Source organism: Thermobia domestica, chromosome 17, assembly GCF_964235325.1.
Source record: "Thermobia domestica chromosome 17, izTheDome1.hap1.1, whole genome shotgun sequence".
In the NCBI taxonomy this organism is placed as follows: Eukaryota; Metazoa; Arthropoda; class Insecta; order Zygentoma; family Lepismatidae; genus Thermobia; species Thermobia domestica.
This window is the reverse complement of record NC_137470.1, coordinates 74,785,152-74,806,082: the sequence shown is the minus strand read 5'-3', so window position 1 is coordinate 74,806,082 and position 20,931 is coordinate 74,785,152. Positions and strand designations below refer to the sequence as shown.

At 37.3% G+C, this 20,931-nt stretch overlaps 1 protein-coding gene across 1 annotated transcript in view; it reads left to right on the top strand.

Annotated features, from left to right (window-relative positions):
- LOC145674543 (uncharacterized) overlaps positions 1–20,931 on the top strand; it is a 153,233-nt gene that overhangs the window by 102,455 nt on the left and 29,847 nt on the right. The window contains exon 3 of the mRNA XM_081744710.1: positions 14,202–14,370. Within this exon, the coding sequence (XP_081600836.1) occupies positions 14,254–14,370 (117 nt within the window). The 5' untranslated portion in view covers positions 14,202–14,253. The remainder of the gene's footprint in view (positions 1–14,201; positions 14,371–20,931) is intronic.

Genomic DNA, 20,931 nt, shown 5'->3' with positions numbered 1-20,931 from the left:
TGTAAATCCTTTACCACTGAGCCACCACACTCCTCAAACCTAAAATGTAATAGGTTTGTACATCATGTAAAGACCCCCCGGAGAAATAAAGATACGTCCCACAAATATGCCCTTTCTCGGTAAAAGGACATATGATTAAGACAAATGAATGACGAAAAAATAATAGTTGATAGAATGACAATGTGAATAAACGTTATATCACTGAGTCATCATGCATCCTGAAATCCATTGAATTTGTGAGTAGAAGAACAATACAGTAAATCTTATCTATTAACAGACTTATTTTTCATTACACATAACTCAGCATTTTCGCATTCAGATTACACTATCTTCAGTCGCACGTGAGTATGTTCGTATGTGAAGACGACAACAAACATACATGTAATCTCAAATGCTGTATACGTTTGAAAATGCGATATTCACGAATCATGCAATGCGATATTCACCTTAGCAACTAAGGTCTATTCGATCAAAGAACAGTCTGCAGACAAATCTTATTCCCATGAACACTTACAAGTGAATTCGTGAGAATCCCAAGACCACATTAGATAAAGCAAATAGTTCACGCCTTCAGTTCATAACCTACAGGCATTTCATGGGCCTAGTCTTTTGTGCTATGGGAATATGTTATAACGCAATATCTCATCACGGGCATAAGCGCAAATTCATTTGGCATAATTTGATCTTTGATTTCTCTACATAAGTGATTTTAATTACTTGTCATAACAGACATCATCATGTGAATATCCATATAACACTTTTCACATGCAATACAATCGACCCTGCTGATTTGAGTATACAAATTTTTTTCATCCTACGTTTTAAAAACATTATGATATGCTATGTTCCACTATTAGAACATGCTCAATCAATGGAATCCAACACGTTTTAAAACAATCATGAACTGCAACAATCGTCTTATCAACTCAATTTCCTGAGAAGGTTCCAGACGAAAATTTTCCAGACGTTTCGTGAGAATAAGACCAGGTCAAGACCCTCAAGCTCTTCGCAGGAAATCTCGGAACTTCTATTCTTAGCATCACAAGATGAGTCTGGAGGGGGATGAGGGGGAAATCTAGCCATCCAATACAAGACGACTAGAAAAAAAAGAAGACGAAAAGGCTTTTTTAAAATAAAATCTAATCTATATGCGGGGCACTGAGGTTCAGTGATAGAGTGCTCACCTCAAGTTGGATTACTCGATGAGCAAGCATTCAATACTTTAAGACATTGTTCCTCTGGGGAAATCGGTTGCGATGATGTGCAAGTCAGTCGAAAATGTTTATACATGTCCCATACACTTACGAAGAACCGCGAGCCTTGGAGGTCCAGGTTCGATTCTTGGTGAGAATACATTAAATATTTTAAGACATTAAGTTAATTCGATCCTTTTTGTCGTGAAAACGAAGTGCTATATACGTGAAATTCTTTTTTTTTCATGCAAGGACTAGTTCAACTTTAAAATCATGAAGTACCAAATTCGATCCCAGCTCCCTACCAAAGTAGATTTTTGTGTACAGTCTTTATTTCATAAGTTAGCGAAGCTACAATCAAGGTTACTTGTCTGCTTCACTTTCACTCCCAAAATAATAATAATAATAATAATAATAATAATAATAATAATAATAATAATAATAATAATAATAATAATAATAATAATAATAATAATGTGATGCTGTATTTTTTAAATTTATTTTTATGGTTGTTATTTCTGTTTTAATACCACTTTGGTCCGGGTTTGATTCTCGATGATAGAGAGAAAGAGAGAGAAAGGGAGCATTGAACACTTGAAAGCATTATAGTGCTTCGAAATGAAGAGCTTCGAACAATATATATCATATGCTACGCTAAAATCAATACGTGAAATTCTTTTTTTTTCATGCAAGGGTTAATTCAACTCTAAATCGTGAAGTACTGGTTTTGCGTTCGATTCCGATGAGAGAACTTTCAAAATGAAAACATATTTAGTGTTCAGGTTCGATTCTCGATGAGAAAGCATTGAATATTTTAAGACATTAAGTATGCTCTTCGGTTTCCCAGGAGAAACGAGTCGGGGAAAGACGAAGACCAATCAAATTGGAGTGCTTCGATCACTGAATATCAAAGGATTGGGGGTAAAGGTCTACCCTATGCTATGCAAAATAGCTATTCAATACATAACGAAAAGACGAAAATCAACTAATCAATTGGGAAGCTTCGAACGTGATATTCAATCAATTGGGAAGCTTCGATCGTGATAACTGATAGGACTCTCATTAAGATTCGATAGCCGTCCAAGAGTATGAGAATAGTAACAACGTCCGCTTACGTTCTTCGCAGGAGGGAGTGGAGGGGTTTGGGGGTTCAAATCACTAACCAATACACGACAAGAACGCGAAAAAGGCATGTTTTATCTTGTTTCTACATCTGATAGGCATCCAAGACTATGAGTATAGCAACAAACATTTTCCCACGCGCTCCTGTGGTAGCCGTAAAAGGCTATGAACATAGCAACTAAAGGCTTGTCGAAACTTGACTCCGACATATTCGGCTTTCCAGGAGGAGCAGGGGGTGGCGGGGGTTCAAATAACTAAACAATATAAGATGATTAGACGAAAAAAGGCATGTTGTATCTTGTTTTTACATCTGGTAGGCGTCCAAGAGTATACTTCCTTATTCTAGCATAGCAACACACTGGTTTAGGCCAGTTTAGGGCCAAAATTAGGCCAAAATTTTCCCACGCGGATGAACAGGGGAATATCTACTTCCAGGAGCGCTATTTAGGGGGTAATTTCTGCGTTTGTTATATACATATATAGATATAGATAGATATAAATATAGATATACTGTGTATATATATAAAGATAAGTAGGAGCGGGTCTTTAAAATTAGTTTGGAAAGATAATATGAAAATCTGGCATAATTTGCAAGAATCTATCTAGTCTAATATAAAGAAAATAAATAGTTTGTTTGTGTTTGTCTGTCTGTATGCAGCCTGGGGACCAGACGAGTGGACCGAGAGTTACCAAATTTTGGTCAGGGATACCTTGGCCCAGGTCCCAGATGAAGACGAATCTTTTTTTTTAATTCGAACCAGGGGGTCTTAGGGGACGCTTACAGAGACATGTTAAAGTGGTAGAAAATGGCCGATATTACTGTCGAATTCATAGTTTTCGCGGTCGCTGAAATCAATGGTGAAACTCTGATCACATTAACTTACAAATTCACCCCCTTGGATCCGCTTCTGTATATATATATATATATATATATATATATATATATATATATATATATACATGATCGAAAATGGCCTCAAATCCATACTCGCTGAGATGAACAGAAGATGCCGTTTAAATCCACAAATTCAGCCCCTTTAGTACTCTAAGGAGGATGGTGACATGTAAAGATAATTGAAAATTATCGATATTAATGTCAAATTCATAGTTTTGGGGCTCCACAAGTTCATTGGTGACAGTTTTGGTGCCCTTTGTGTCCAAAATGAAACGTATTCTCCCCGTACGAAGAACGGATATTCTGCTAGTCTGTAATAATAACGAACGGAAGTTTCACTTAACATATTTCTCGCTGCTCAAATTTATTCACTTGTGCGGTATATGTGTGTAAAGTGAAATTAAAACCTGTTGCTTTAAGTATTTTTCCGTTAGCGAAATACATTGTACATACAGTAGGACATCGATAATCCTAACGTCAAAAATACGAACGCGGTCCCTAGAAGCTTTTTACATTTTGTCTTAACGCTAGCGATAAACAAACAATAGCGTGTCCATCGACGTTATGTGAAGTCAGTGTTTTTACAAAAGTTCATTTATATGTAATTGTTTGTCATGTATTTTTATTTTTATTTTTTCTTAGGCCTATAAGTTTTAAGTGTGACTTACAACAACAGTGTTATTTAGAGAACAAGCAGGTTCTTCAGAAACATTAAATGTAAGTAGCCTTACGTACGGTATTGTAATTACTGTATGTTCTGAATAACCACTGTATCGATAGAAGAACATACCGTATAGTATATGTAAGCCTAAATGGCATTTTCTTGGTCATTTTCAAAAATCCGAACAATTTGAAAATTCGAATACTTGTGGTCCCAATTAGTTCGGATTTTCGACTTCCCACTGTATATGTTGCAGGCATGTTACAGCAAGTATGATTACTAGCACCAGGCCAACAAATAGTTCTTAAACTACATTTTTCTATTTTTGCCAATATTTCCGAACAAATGATTTTTTCTAATGGTTTCAAAATTTCCGGAATTTTACATAGAACAATGAAGATATCTCTATGAAATATATGTTTGATTCAACATATTAACTAAAACGATTCTGTGATTAACAAAGTGATGATTCTAATGATACCCAAATTTTCCGTTTTTTCCCCAGCTCGGGAAAACAGTAAAAAAGCTTTTTTTAAATCCAAAATTTCCGTTTTTTTCACAGGCCTTCACAACACTAGTTTGAACACACAGTGCACCGAACACTCCTAACGATGGCGAATGTTAACACCACGACATCGGCAACTATAACTGAAATGAACACGTAACCATCGCCACTATACCTTGGCACAATGGCAGAGCGTTGCATTGTCTGATGAATCCTGATGTCTTCTTAATCATGACGATGTGAGGGTGCGAATCCGTCATGCTCATAAGGGAACAGCTCCTTGACATCTGTACCGCGGGACGGAGACAAACTGGCTGCGGCTTAATTATTATCTGGGGAACATTCAGGTGAGCATCCATGTGTCTAGTGGAGCTCGATCAAGGCACTATGACGGCCGAGGCGTCGCACGCTGCTTACAGACTACGTACACCCCTTCATGACGGCCATGTTTCCCATCGGTAATAGCATTTTTCGACGAGATAATGCACCATGTCACAAGGCCAGGAGTGTGATGCAGTGGTTCGAGGAACACAGGAGCGAGTTCCAAGTGATGTGCTGGCCCCCATACTCTCCGGATCTGAACCCAATCGATCACATCTGGGATGTGATTGAACGTGACGTGAGGGCGCATCACCCCCTCCCAGGAATTTACGGGAATTAGATGACCTGTGTGTGCATGTGTGGTGCCAACTCTCTCCAGCGACCCACCTAGGATCATTGCGACCATGCCAAGACGCGTTGCCGTTGTTATTCGTGCCAAAAGGTGGACATACTAACAATTAGGTAGGTAGTCATAACGGTCTGGCTGATGCGTGTGTATATTTTAACTCGTATATTTTGTTTCGACTCGAATTTCGAGACGTCTAGACTCGAATTCGAGTCGAGTCGAGACAGAAACTGTCGAATCGAGACAGCAACATATTTTCGAGTCGAGACACGAGTCGAGACAACATTTTCTCGAGACGAGTCGAGACAGGCTTAAATCTCGACTCGACTCGACTCGTGCGCATCCCTATGGAGGATGTTAGTTTATTAAGCAGTTTCTCTCCTATAACTAAATAACTGTTTTTGATCTTCGATAGTCTAGTAATGGGATATCAATTTTCTTACTCCATCTAGTATCATATGTATGCAATTCATCCCTACAATGTTAATTAAAAAAAAAAAAATCTGAGAAACTGTTTCTTATCTGTGCACCAAGAATATCTTTTCTTAGAAACAAGAGTTTGAAACTCTCATTAAGGAGAAATATAGAAAAGTAGATAAGGTTGTGTAAAGCGAAACGAGAAAATGTACTGTTACTTTCCTTATGAATGTGAATTACCAAATCTCATTTCTAAGAAAATATTGTCTCGTCGCACAGATAAGAAACGGTTTCTCAAATTTAAGAAATTATTTTTAACAGTGTAAGTGCCATATTTGCAAGGTTTAGCGTAGTGAAAAGTAGCACTTATATATATATATATATATATATATATATATATATATATATATATATATATCGGGTGTTAATGAACTATACCGACAAGCTGTAAGAGGTGATTCATCGCTCAAAATAAGAGAAAAAGTTCATATGGACCTGTGGGCAAAAGTGCGTAGTTTCAGAGCTAGGGCTGTCCAAAAATCGCGAAAAAAACAAAGTTAAAGAGGCCCTATTTCGAATTCGAGAAACTGTAGATGGTGGTTCTTATCAGCGTAAAAGAATTTATGCATACACAGTCCAAAAATGCACATTTCATTAATGTTCAATGGGTGTACAGAGTATTCCTTCCAGGGTGAAATTCCCAGACATGCCATCAACCGAATTTTGAGATATGCTCTAACTTTATGGTTGGTCCAAAGTAGGCAAACGATAAGAGTTGATAGCAGTGAACGTGGAATTCTTTAGTGCGGTGTCGCAAGTGTTAAGGATTGTCAGCAGGATGATCTCTCGTACTCGAGAAAACGCATGCGGCGATGTTTTCTTTCACGGTTATGAGTGAAGAAAACGTGAAATATACCGTGACGAAATACATCGCATCACACGTTCTTCTGAACACTAAAAAAAACATGAAGCTGCTGGTTCCTAACACTTCCGACTTCCCTACGAAGCCTTGGATGTTCATTGTTGTCAAGGCTTACCTCCTACCTACTTTGTATCCTCCTTGAAATCAGGATCTGAAAACTCCATTGAGAGCATATCTGAGAATTACACACTGCAGGAAATACCCTGTACATCTATTGAAAATTGATGAAATATGCATTTTTGGATGTGTATGCGTGGCTTCATTTACGCTGATAAGGACCACCATATAAAGTTTCTGGAATTCGAAATAGAGCCTCTTGAAATTTGCCTTTTTCGCAATTTTGGACAGCCCTAGCTCTGAAACTATGCACTTTTGCCCACAGGTCCATATATATATATAAACTACTGTCATTATCTTAAGCCTGATAAAATAGTGGTTTACAGTGTTCTTTATCATGTGTTCCAACAATAATCCGGATGGCTTTTTTTTACAAAACTAGGACTCATACTGACTACTGTTATCCCAAAGCAAAATCCCATATTCAATTATGCTATGAAAAGAAAGCAATGTATGAATTCCTCGTATACTCATAGGGAACTGTATCTTTCAGTTTTCTTAATATAAAGAGCACTCGGCAGAGCTTTGTACATACATATTTGACATGTTGTTCCCAGGTTAATTGTCTGTCTATACATATACCAAGAAATTATAGTCATGATGGAGAAGTCCTCTAAAATGTTGTAAGAAATAATAAACATTCATCAAAAACACATCTTGTATTTGAAATTAATTACTTATTAGCTACTATGAGACACCAGGCATCTAAAATGGCGCTTCTAGGAGTTTGTAATAATTCCAGGAGAGAAATGAGATTTTCTTGATTAACAGAAAACCTACCGTATAGAGGACATGAGTTAAGACAACAATGTGAGATTTCAGCCATATAAGCTAATGAGACGAATAAATTCCGGTCCTTCAGAACAATCGCCATAAAAGAAACAAGGTTTCCTCTAGGTACTTAAGTGGTAATTCAAAATCAGTGGCGTACCATGGAGAATCAGCGCCAGGGAAGAGAATATACGATGGCGCCCCCGTACATATGAGTGAGGTCGACAAAGCAGCCGTAAAGTGCCACCATGTTTGGCGCGAAGCGTGCGAAAATTTTCAGAAATAAACCATGCTTTTTCTTGATTTTAGCACTTTTTAATACTTTTTTCCTTCCATTTTATATATGCGCACATGCATTTTAATCCCGAATATTTGCCCTCTTACTGCGGCGCCCAGGTCCGTCGCCCCACTCATCCTCCCCACGGCACGGAACTGATCAAAATTTATATTATGCTTTCCCGTTTTTGCACATTGACTTCGAATACTACTAAAAGAGATTACTTACTGGTAACTCATAACTGGTAAATGATTCATTCGGATCAATTCGCTTCTTAGTTGAACGATCTGATACTTTTGTATCATTTTTTAAGATTACTCATGTTACGATATTAAATATCATTAAAATCATTCTCACTTCTAGATAGAAATGAAATCTTTGGGTTTTACGTCCCACGATTATGCCGGTTAGGCTAAAGGAGAAGGTGATGATGAGTAATGAATGAAATGGTAGAATGAAGAAAGTGGGAGGAAACGGGAGAACCCCGATAAAACCCACGAGAGTTCACTTGGCGGGGGCTGGGATCGAACCCGGGACCCCAAGCACCAGAGGTGAACGCTCTACCACTGAGCCCCCACACTTCTAAATAGAAGTGTGAACATAGTGAATATCGAATAATAATATTGTGTATGAATTTATGTTTTTACTTCCCGACAGGAGATTTTTTTTTAATATGAGCCTTACGCCACCAAATTACATTTTCAGATGAAAATATAACTTGAGATTATCACACTTTCTCCAAGGAAAAATATGTTTTGTGTGGTTGCATAGGACCTTAAATTGGCAATTGCTATTATATCAAATTGAAGAACAATATATCTCATTGACGGTTGCTAAAATAAAAATTAGCCTCTCTTTCAGCGAAACTAAGTAATTAGTGATGAGCAAATGCAAGACCAAGACCAAGACCAGGGTGGTCTTGGTCTTGCACACCCAGTCTTGGTCTTGGTCTTGCACTGGAATCCTTGGTCTTGGTCTCGGTCTTGGTCTTGCACACCCAGTCTTGGTCTTGCATGCAAGAATCTTGCAAGTCTTGCTTTTAAGAAATCTTATGATTTTCATATGTAAATTTTACTCTGGATATAAGGGATAATACATTTTACAATGCGTCAATAGTAACGGAAATACAATGTATGTTTCTAAATGTAATATAGTTTACTTTCGTGTAAGTATGATGATAGTGTACAACATAGGCGATGACCTTTATGTTTCTTCAATGAGTGACCACGCTTCACTACTAATAAGATAAATCACTACGTCCGGAATCTTTTTATATTTTAACAGATCCTATTCTCCACTGGTTCCCAAACTGGGGAGGCTACCCCTGAGGCGCATGGAAGAAAATCAAGACAGCATAGACTACTGAAATACCATGAATAGCAAAATTACTTTTACACTCTAAAGGCATCAGATTTTTTTTTCTTTTCAACCACGATTAGTTAATCTTTGTATTGAACAAACTTCCAACTAAACGTTGAAATTTGAAACTTTTAATGATTCTAATATGTACTATATTGGGCATAAACATGGACATTACGCGAAAGATATTTTTTTAAAAATGGAGGTTTTCGAAACGTGGGTATGGAGAAAAATGAGAGAATTAGCTGAGTTGAACGGAAAACGAATGAGAAGGTATTAGAAATATTAGCAGTAGGGGAGAAAAGAAGAATTTTATATGTAATTGAGAGGAGGAAGAGGAACTGGTTGGGACATTGGCTGAGGAGGAACTGTTTTATGAGGAACGTGCTGGAATGTATGGTGGAAGGAAAAAGAGGAAGGAGAGGAGACTGTAGTTGAAGGAAAGTATTAAAATGAAATTGCTATTTCAAGACGAAGAGACTAGCTGAGGGCCACCGTAGATCGAAGCTTTTCAGTTGCAGCAAGTGACCTGCCAATAATAGCAGAAAAGTTATGATGATGATATGTTTAGCAATATTGGCCAAAAACAGAAAGAGAGAAAATTAAAATAATAATGATTATAATGAAACCTATATAATGATTATAAAATAATAATGATTATAATATTTTAGAATAATTTGAGTGAAAACTGAAAACGACTCAACTGCATATGCCTTAAAAATACAAAAAATCACTTTCATTTGAGAATATGGATTATTTATTGTTGTCTAATGTTATATCACCTTGTCTAATCCTTGATGTGTCGTATACCCAAGGAGGCAAAAAATTATATTGATAAACAGTTATTCAACGTACAAGCATCCGCCCATGAAATGAAGATTGCGGTCACATGCACTAAATTTTGTTAATGTCATGAAAATGTTATTTAGATATTAATTTTATGAGCACACATTAAAAATTTCCAACTGATGCTTGAGCCTCGGAGCCAAGGCCATACCCATGTAGTCGACACGTATGGTGTACGGAATTACTGATGTTCAATACTATATTTCTATTTAGTTGTGGAAGAACATTATTAATACGTTTTGAAATGAAATGAAATATCTAGTTTAACGTCCCACGTGTATGCCGTCACTAAGGTAGACGATGATGATGAGAAATGAATGAAATGGTGGAGTGAAGAAAGTATAATTAAACGGGAAAACCCCGAGAAAACTCACGCACACGACTTTTGTCCACCGAAAAACTCATATGACGCAAGCTGGGATCGAACCAGGAACCGCTTACACCAGAAGTGAACGTTCTACCATTTTTTAAAAGTTAACTGAATCATCAAACGTGCCTCATTAACTTGCTTATCTTACTAATTTCTACTTAATTTTACTCGCTTTGTACTAATTTAACTCGCTTTACCAGTAAACTAGAACGACAGGGACACGAACACAGAAACATCGTGGACAATTAAAATTCCAAAGGCTCTCCCACCGGGACCGCGTACACAAAAGGTGCATGTGCTAGCCACTAGACCAGCGACCACTGAGGCACTGCGTCCATAGCATGTTTCAGTTTACTTTTCGCTTATCCGCTTTCTATGGACACAATTACTCTTCGTACGATTTCCCAGATCCAATCATGGGCCGTCGTAATGATGACCAAAGTAATCAGACACTCAAGCAGGACCTAAAATTGAGTGGAGTACTCCATACTTTGTGGAACTGTAGGAAAGGAGTGTGGAACTATAATTCTTAAAGTGTGGAGTGGTATTAATGTGAGTACCTTACTTTTCTCGGATTATACATATAAACGCTTTTAGTGTGTCAAACTAAATGTTACTGATTCAATACATTCATTATGCAATGGGAGGTTACTCAATTCCATATAACTGCCAGTATATGACATTAAGCTAGAGTTAATACGTATAGTTGTCTCCTAGATGGCAGGGAAAACCATTGCCAATTTTGAGGTGAAGGAACTTTTTAACTATACAGTGAAACCTCTCTAAAGCGGACAGCCGTGGGGAATCAAAAATTGTCCGCTATAGAGAGGTGTCCGCCTTAGAGAGGTTTCAATATTTTCTTACGTAAATTAAGAAACAAGGTAATATGCAATTAGAAAAAAGAATATTTTTGCATGAATCACGTATTTATGAATATTATCAAAATGTTACTGCACCTGCATTATCTTGCGCCATCCAATTCGAGGCACAACATGGGAATAAGATGTTATAAGTCTCTGCACTTTACACTTATCGCTACTTACCACGTTTTCGGTGTATTGCTTTAATTTGTGAGTTAATTGCAGTCCAGTAATGACTTTTTTTTAAAAAACAATATGCGTACCCGGGGTCAAAAATACCAAACTTGTCTTCTGTTTGGTTAGAGATTCCAGCAGGACAGTAGAATGATGTGTCATTCGAAACAGTGGGCAACTGTCAATCAGTTTTGTTTCTGAAGCAGGTTGGGTGGGAGTGGATATAGGGGCAAGGAAAGGATATAAGGGTTTTATGAAACAGAGACCCTTTTTCTGGGTTGCTGAACAGACAGTTGAGGCAAAATGTCACACCCACATGTTCTTCCTTGGTGACATACATATAAATTACTAAAAGTGTATTTTTACTGCCCTTTCCAACCTGTTTGTAGAGAAAGTGTCCGTAATACGGAGGTAAATAATACCTATAAAAAACAAGAAAGACTGTCCGTGTCCGTACTAGAGAGTGTCCGCTTTAGAGAGGTTTGCCAATATGTTTTTTTCTATTACGGTGTTTGGGGATTACAAAATATGTCCGTTATGGGAGGTGTCCGCTTTATAGAGGTGTCCATTAGTAGAGGTTTCACTGTATTTAGTTTTCAAACGTTTCCGGTTGTATTCATATAGTTTTAAAATATGCAACTAACTGCACGTTTATCTATTGTTTCAATAGGACATTACACTTTTCCGATATAATGAAATGTGTTGTTTTGTAGATAAAAATTACACGAGCCTTTGAACCCGTTATAGAAATATGTACTACCAGAGATAACATACATCAATAACCGCCAAAAATTTAGCCGAAGACAGCGTTACGAAAATCAGTAGAAAGAGTAATGTTTCCCAGAGTGACTTCGATAGTTACTGATAGTGAAAACATGAATACAGGAGAACACAAAGGAATGTGGAAATTGTTAACTGATGAAAGAGTGCTTCTGGTGAAACGTTGCCTCTGTTGAAAATTTGGTGTGCTGGCCATCGCATTAATTTAGCATGGAAAGATGTCACCAAAAATGTCCAAGAAGTTTCATCTCTCATACAAGCAGCATCTGGACTGTGTGCTTTCCATCACTCTTCAGGGCAGCGAAAGAAAGGTTTAACGATGGTAGGTTCAGAAAATAACTTACGAGTTTTGCACTACCCAGAATATTTTGACGTCAGGTGGACAAAATTTTCATTCAGTATGCTCACTACTCTCCTAAAAAATTGGTATCCAAGCTGTCTTTACTTGTAAACGGAAAGCCATGTAATGAAGCCAATGGTCATCTGCGCAAATGGATAGAAGTAGAACGCCTTCATCTTCTGTGTCTTCTGACAGACGCTCTATATTTTTTCAAGAACTGCCAGCAGATGTTTGAGAGTGATGAAATGTTTCTTTGGACATAATAAAAATAAAAATAGAGCTATAGCACAATTGGAGAGTATGAAAGAGAAACCTTTGTTAGGCGGGTGGGAAGAAACGTTTTTAAACGAACGTGTGCAAGACAACGTCAAGGAGAAATACAGTACTCATTGCATGTTACTCAACTTCATCGTAACACACGTTGCAATAAATCCCATAACAAATATGTCAGTGAGAAAAGAGATTTTACTGTAGTACGCTACGAAGTCCTGGATTCCATAATTAACTTTGTTAGTCAGCGTTTGCTGTATGAATACAGTATTGTTGCTTTGGAGCCTTTGCGTGTTTTGCAAAAGGATGTAACATATGATACCTTAAGAGAATGCCACGAAGTTATTTGTCTTGATACAGATCTTTTGCAGTTCGCAATGCAATATAGAGAGGCATCATCGTGCATTATGTTGAAAGGGCTGGACGCTAAAAGCCTTCTTATGAAAATCTGTGGAAATCAGTTATTTCATGCTCTGTCAACAAGTCTAGCCCGAGTTGTTGCTTCGAAACCATCTGAAAACAGATAATAGACTGTCTTTAGCTCCCACTACTGTGAAAAATTACCTTTCGTTAATATAAATATGGGCCTGTTGCAAGATTTTAGCCCAACCCCTGCTGTTATGAAATGGCTGACCAGAAAGGAAAGGAGTTTTGAAGTTGGTAAGAAGTCAAAGGAACAGCTCTGGTATAACGGTGTATTTGCCTCGGCAGAAAACAGACTGAGACAGCGTGATGATCACGGAAAAATGGCAGTGAAATTCTTATGTAAGAAAAAGTCTTTTTTCTTCCAGTGTGACTATTTTTCTTACCGGTTTGTTCCCTATATTTTATGGTTTAATACAATACAATTAAATATGTATCCTAATGCGCCCTTAATTTTGTTTGCTCTGGATGCCAAAATTTTCCTAAATAATAATAATAATAATAATAATAATAATAATAATAATAATAATAATAATAATAATAATTTTTTGGTCGCAGGTAAACATGATGTACTGGACAGAACACTGATTATACTCGTATGTCTAAACAAATGCTGACTAAACTAGTTTTTCTATACTATATAAAATTTTTACCAGTGTGGAGCTGTGATTTCGTTGAATTTTAGGCCCTGCACTCAAGTTTTTATACCTTATAACAATTCATAGAACAATGCTCTCGGTCGTCTCGTGAACAACCGATTCAGAAAAATGACATACTGTGCTAAGAGGCAGATCGACTCACGCAGATTGCATAAACTACTGGGAACACATTCACTCCAGCGGTATTTTTACTGGAGCCAAGACATGAATTTTTCCCCTTCCTTTTTACATTCTTAAAAAAAATCAAGTAGTAGAGGTACTTATGCAAGACTCTTGCGCAAGAGTCTTGGTCTTGCAGGTATGGTCTTGGTCTTGGTCTTGCAACCCTTGGTCTTGGTCTTGGTCTTGCATCGGGATTCCTGGTCTTGGTCTTGGTCTTGCATGCAAGACTCTTGCAAAAACTGCAAGACCAAGACTCTTGCGCTCATCACTATAAGTAATTGCAATTTATGTGTATATAGTACTGAAAATTATTTCTCTACTTTCCAAGTTTTTATTAAAAATCGTTGACAGAATCTTCTATTTGCTCTTGCGTTTAAGTCGTTATATATATATATATATATATATTTTCAGATAACAGGGACTGGAAGGTAAAACAACAAAGCAGCGTGTATCCTAATCTGTCATGGAGGAAGTTGATTCACCTTCCCAATCAGGATCTCAGGCTAATGATAACACAGAGTCAAATACAGAAGAAACAAGGGAGCCCATCACTGTTACAGACTCAAGAAAAGAATTTTTGGTAATATCATAGTTTTATTAGCTATGTTATTAGTACAAAATATGTGTTTTTTTTGTGTTGTTGTGTGTTCGTTACAACGCTACTGTGTGTTCACTGGTGTGTTCGTTACAACGTGAGTATTTTGCCCTCCTCATTAGAATTCTGAATTTACCGTTACTCTCTTATGTTAAATAATATAAACGTAAATGCATTCCCAGTATAGTGATAACTCCATAATTGATCTTGGGAAGCAAAGATATTTACTTCCACTTAGAGAAATCTCATGACTATATGGATACACCAGCAGGTTCAGGGGAAAATCTTGAGCACATAACGCTATACCCACAAACAACGACAAATCCTCCCTTGCGTTTACAGCCTGTTTTATGGAAATATGTTGTGAGCAGATCTTAAAGTGTTACAAGTCAGATTTTTCTTATATCAAATGTGATTTCATACTTAAAGATGTAAGTAACAAATGAATTTGCGTGGCAGAAAGCATAGCGCATATTTTTGATTTCGAAATCATTCAGTTCCCTCTGCACAATGGTTTTTCGCAGGATTTTTTAGGATAGTCTTTGGACCAACAGAGATATATATATATATATATATATATATATATATATATATATATATATATATATATATATATATATATATATATATATATATATATATATATATATATATATATATATATATATGTGTGTGTGTGTGTGTGTGTGTGTGTGTGTGTGTAATTCTTACCAATATATTTTCACTGTGCAATAACTAATACACCTTAAAAATTACGTCCTCAGCCTATTTTTCAGAAAAGTTATCACCAGACATGATGTAGAGAGAGGAGTGAGAGAAAGAGATATAACGCCTATAATATCCAGTTAAGTTACTAGTCATGTATCAGAATGAGAATAGCTTCTTCACAAGTGAGATAAGAGAGGGAAGTGTAAAAACTTTATACGTATTAAAACGTCCTAAAGAGGCGCAATTATGATTAAAATTACCAATGTTACAGGTAGTATAATGTACGTTCTCTTTCCTTCATCAAATTTCAAAGTATTCATGTGAACATTCTAACCTCTCCATCCAGGGTTACGAGATAATGGGAATATGAGAAATCTCCACTTTAAGTTTTAAATAAGAAACAAAGTCCATGCTTTTCGACCAGGATAGCCTCACTACACATCTGCTATTGAAAATGAAATGAATTCTTTTAGTTTATAGTCCCACGATTATGTCCGGTAGGGTAAAGTAAAGTAAATGGAATGAAATTTTTGAGTTTTACGTCCCACGCTTATGCCGCTTAGGCTAAAGGAGACGGTGATGATGAGAAATGAATGAAATGGTGGAATGAATAAGTGGGAGGAAACGGGAGAACCCGAGAAAACACACGCACACGGTGTTTGTCCACCACAAAGTTCACTTGGCCGGAGCAGGGTTTGAACTCGGGACCCCAAGCACCAGAGGTGAATGCTCTACCACAGCCACCGCGGCCTCGGTATTGTAAAGGAGACGATGATTAATGCCAGAGTTGGCGTGGGTCAATGAGAACTTGACCCACGACCCACTACCCACCGTGACCCACGGCCCACTGACCCACCACCCATCGTAACCCACTCTGACCCACCACCCACTGTGACCCACTTGACCCACCATGACCCACCACCCACTGTGACCCACTCTGACCCACCACCCACCGTGACCCACCATCCACGTGACCCACTGTGACCCACCATGACCACCACCCACGGTGACCCACTCTGACCCACTCTGACCCACCACCCACCGTGACCCACCACCCACCATGAACCACTCATCCACTGTGACCTATTCTCACTCACCAAAATCTATCGTCATCAACTCTGAACACGATTCACGGCCTCTTCTGTACTGACTAAAGAGTTTACACTTGTAATAAAACATGACTGTGAAATTGTCACTAATCGGAGTTTGAATTTCTAGTCAATCGCTCAAGCACCGCTCTGTCAGAATAATGGTGGATCTGATCTTCATGATATAAAATGGTAAAGTGTTTGTCAGTGAGGAAATTGAAACAGTTCGAGGTGAGGGGAAATTAGTGTGTGCGTAAAATATACTTGCACTAAGAGAGTATTCTTGCAAGTGTTAATTTCTGAACGCATTGCAAAAGAAAATTCTATTCGCAGGAAAATACCCCTGTACAATATGGAAAAGGTTATGGTTTCTCAGTTCACAGTATTTTTCTCAGAAAAGACTTGAAAAATCAGTTTTTCATAATGTATAAAGGTGCTCGGGTACCCTATGTGAGAGAATCTCCATAAAGTATGCTCATGATTGTAATTTTTGTAATCACTGAACACCACGTTAAATTTAAGATACAAATATGCATAATTCAGTTATTATGAATATTTATTCAAAGTAGTTTACCTAAAGCAAAGAAGAGACTTACTAAAAAATAGGTTCAAAGTTGAATAGCACAAATAAGCCATTAGTAATACAAGTAGGCATATACATTTTCTATAGCTCGTAATTTTCCACTTTAAAACAAACCTGAAATCGGGTTTATTTCCTGTTGGTAACATTTTCGTGGTAAATCATCCGGAGCGGAATGGTGTCCATCCTTCAGCCAAGAAATAAATAGCTCGTCTACTTTGAGCTTGTCTAGCGGTGGGCCATTAACATTGATGAACAACAAGTTAGATAATCTTTGACCACTTAGTCTATTTCTAATATCAGTCATCTGTAAATTCATAAGGAGAAGTCCCCGTTCGAACTCTGTCGTGGAAATTGATAATACTTCTACCCGATTTCTGCAACTTCTCAACTTCAATCTGCTTGTTAGACTTAAGTCTGATAACGACTTTCCTTGGTCAGTTTTGAAATACTCAGCAAGAAGTATCATCTCTTTATCACCATACAACATCTTTTCCATATCGACCATGTCAGTTGGCAATGTCGACTCATGGAGAACAGAAACTTCATCTACCACGCCTTCGATAGGTTATGTTGTGAATAAATTATCAATTAAAGCCTGATGAACTGAAGAATTCTTATTTGTTTATAAATTTAATTTTTGTAATTACACATGAAGGTTTGATGCCATTACGAAGTTCCCTCTCCCGTCCAAAAAGCGAAAGAGAACGTGGTTCCTGGAAAGTGTTCAGAGGTGAATGGGAATTTCTCTCCTTCTTCCCCTTCAATTACCACACTGCTGTTTGCCATGTGCCAAATTACGATGAATTTCAATTAAATTATCATAGTATAATTATTTCCTTGTTGAATTATCAATACTTTTCAGTGGAAAAAAGGATGAAATTTCAAAGTTCCAAATCAAAGTAAGTAGACCAAGGTAATGGAAAATAGGGATGCGTTCGAGTCGAGTCGAGACAGAATTTTCCTGACAAAATTCGAGTCGAGACACAGCTCTTCCAATAGAAAAATATATATTTTTCGAGTCGAGGCATCACTTTTACAGCACATTTTCGAGTCGAGACAGTCTCAAATCTTGTCTCGTGCGCATCCCTAATGGAAAATAAAAGGTGTAAAATTTTCCATACAATTATGCGTACAATCCAAACTTAAAAGTTCCGTGTAATTAAGCTTACAGTACAAATTTTAAGCCTATTTTTCTCACAACTTTATGGGTTGATTGCCCTGTGCTGTAAGCGCTCCATATAATAAACATAAGCTTCAGCAATTATTATAGTAGAAAGCAATGGATATATGAAGCCAAGCACTGTAATTTTTTGTTTTTGATTTTTTTTTCTTAAATAACATCGATCGTTTTCGATCATTTTTACAAACCAACTCACTACCAATTTTCCATATATAGAAAGTGCTCCCCTCCATAAAGGAGAATTTGAAAATATGCTAGGACACATTTTGTTTATTTTCAATAAAGAGTTAATACACAGAATTTCAGCTCAGTAAGTATAACGGCTTGCGAGATAATATTTTTTTTTCGCAAAAATTCGGATCCTCACCCTCCTTAGGATATGTAGCTTTTATAATGAAAGCAATACAACATCCCAATTTGGATTAAGGCCTAACTACATACCAAAAGTAATTTCATTTGACTTTGCAATTCGGCCGTGATGATCAGGCACACATAGTTACATTCAATTTTTATATAATAATTTATATATTACAGTGATTCAAAAATGTATTTTTTCCAATAGTTAGCTCCTCTAAAAACTCACAGATCTCGAAAGCCAAGTAGTAGTAGAAGTCCTATCGCTATTATTACAATTAAAAATATCAATATCCAAAAGCGCCTGAAGTTCTTTCTTCACTTGGTTAGATATACTCACCTCAGGTAAGTAGACAGAAACAAGTGGAAAAGGAAGGGAAATGAAGGTCTTGGAAGTAAAACGAAGATAAATTTACCAGTCTTCAGAAGATACTGTCTACAATGCAGTGAGCAGAGAGGGTCGGTAGATCATACTGAGTCGGTGGGTCGCAGTGGGTCACGGTGGGTGGTGGGTCGCAGTGGGTCATGGTGGGTGGTGGGTCACAGTGGGTCATGGTGGGTGGTGGGTCACAGTGGGTCACGGTGGGTGGTGTGTCGCAGTGGGTTACGGTGGGTGATGGGTCAGAGTGGGTCACATGCCGTTGACCCACGACCCACTGACCCACTCAAAAACTTGACCCACCGACCCACTGACCCACTCCATCTCTGTACACAAGTACTGGTACTACTTTATTTTTTTTTTATAGAATTTAAAAAAGAAGGGGGAAAATCATTACATCTTCTATTTGAATTTATTGGCTTCAGTAAAAAATGCCGCTGGAGTGAATGTGGTCCCAGTAGTTTATGCAAGCCGTGTGAGTCGATCTGCCCCTGTAGCATATAGCTACAGTATGTCGTTTTCTGCATGGGTTTTTCGCATTTTCTGTACACATTACTCGTTTTCAAGCCACACATGTGTCATATTGAGCCATGTGAGCTGTTTTGGTAGACAACACCGTGTGCATGGGTTTTCTCGGGGTTTTCCGTTTCCTCCTACTTTTTTCATTCCACCATTTCAGTTATTTCTCATCATCAGCTACTCTACCATTATTGGCAGGTTGCTTTCTGCAGCTGAGAACCTTCGATGTACTCGTCTTGACGTAGCAATTTTCTGTTTTAGTACCTTCCTTCAACTACAATCTCCTTCGCTCTCTCCCTCTCTTTCCTTCCACCATACCCTCTAGCACGTTCCTCAAATATAGTTCCTCCTCATCCAATATCCCAACCAGTTCTTCTTCCTCCTCTTAACAATATCTAAAATTCTTCTTCTCTTCCCCTACTGCTAATATTTCTAACACCTCATTCGCTTTCCATTCAACCCTGCTAATTCTTCCCCCTTTTTTCTACATGCCCATGTTTCGAAAAGCTGCAATTTTTTAATCGCTCTTGCGTAATGCCAATGCTTCTGCCCCATAGAGTACATATTGGAATCAGCAAAACAAAATCTCGATATTTAAATGGAAGTTTGTTTAATACAAAGATTAGCTAATCGTGGTTGAAAAGAAAAAATCTGACGCCTTTAGAGTGTAAAAATAATTTTGCAATTCATGGTATTTAAATAATCTGTGCAGTCTTGATTTTCTTTCATGCGTTTCAGGGCTAGACTCTCCAGTTTGGGAACCAGTGGAGTATTAGATCTGTTTTTTTTTTTAAAAAAAAATAAAAATTACGAAACGTTGTAATTTATCTTATAAGTAGTGAGGCGTGGGGACCCATTGAAAAAAAATAAAGGTTATCGCCTATGTTGTACACTATCATCATACACGAATGTAAACTATATTACATTTAGAAACATACATTGTATTTTTGTTACTATTGGCGTATTGTAGAGTTTATCCAGAATAAAATTTACCTACGAAAAGCATAAGATTTCTTAAAAGCAAGACTTGCAAGACTCTTGCAGCAAGACCAAGACCAAGGCCAAGACTGGGTGTGCAAGACCAAGACCAAGACCAAGGGTTCCAGCGCAAGACCAAGACCAAGACCAAGACCAAGACCAAGACCACCCCGGTCTTGGTCTTGGTCTTGCCTTTGCTCATCACTAGTCTAGAGGTGGAAATGAAACTTCTTCCGATTGTTGTTTCTGTGGATCGTGATGAAGTTTTGTTAATTGCTATTTACTTCTTTATCCAATTTATAATTTTTATTTTTTTCAACTTGAGTTTCAATTTCAAAGATTTCTGTCTAAGGTATTATCAAACAATTATGCTGTCGAATTTCCCTATTCTTTTAGTAACATAGATCTTTGCTGTTGCATATAGAGATCAAATCAAAAAATTAATGTGCACAAGTTAAGGATATACTAGAGAAAATATAAATTATTTATATTTTTTGTCTCTTGCTTTTTGTAATCAATGCTTCAAAGATAAAAATGTTTGTAATAGCCTATTTTATTATTGTTTTACTTTACTTACTTATTGTGTATTTTATGATATTAACGAAAGGTAGAGTATTATCTGTTAGTCTGTGTTGTTTGAATCTTCTTTTATTTCTATACATTTATGTGCATTCTTGGAGGGAGAGAAAGTAAAGCTGTTTTGAACTTCATCGAACACACAGTAAACACCATTATTATTGTTTTAAAAAACTGGAAG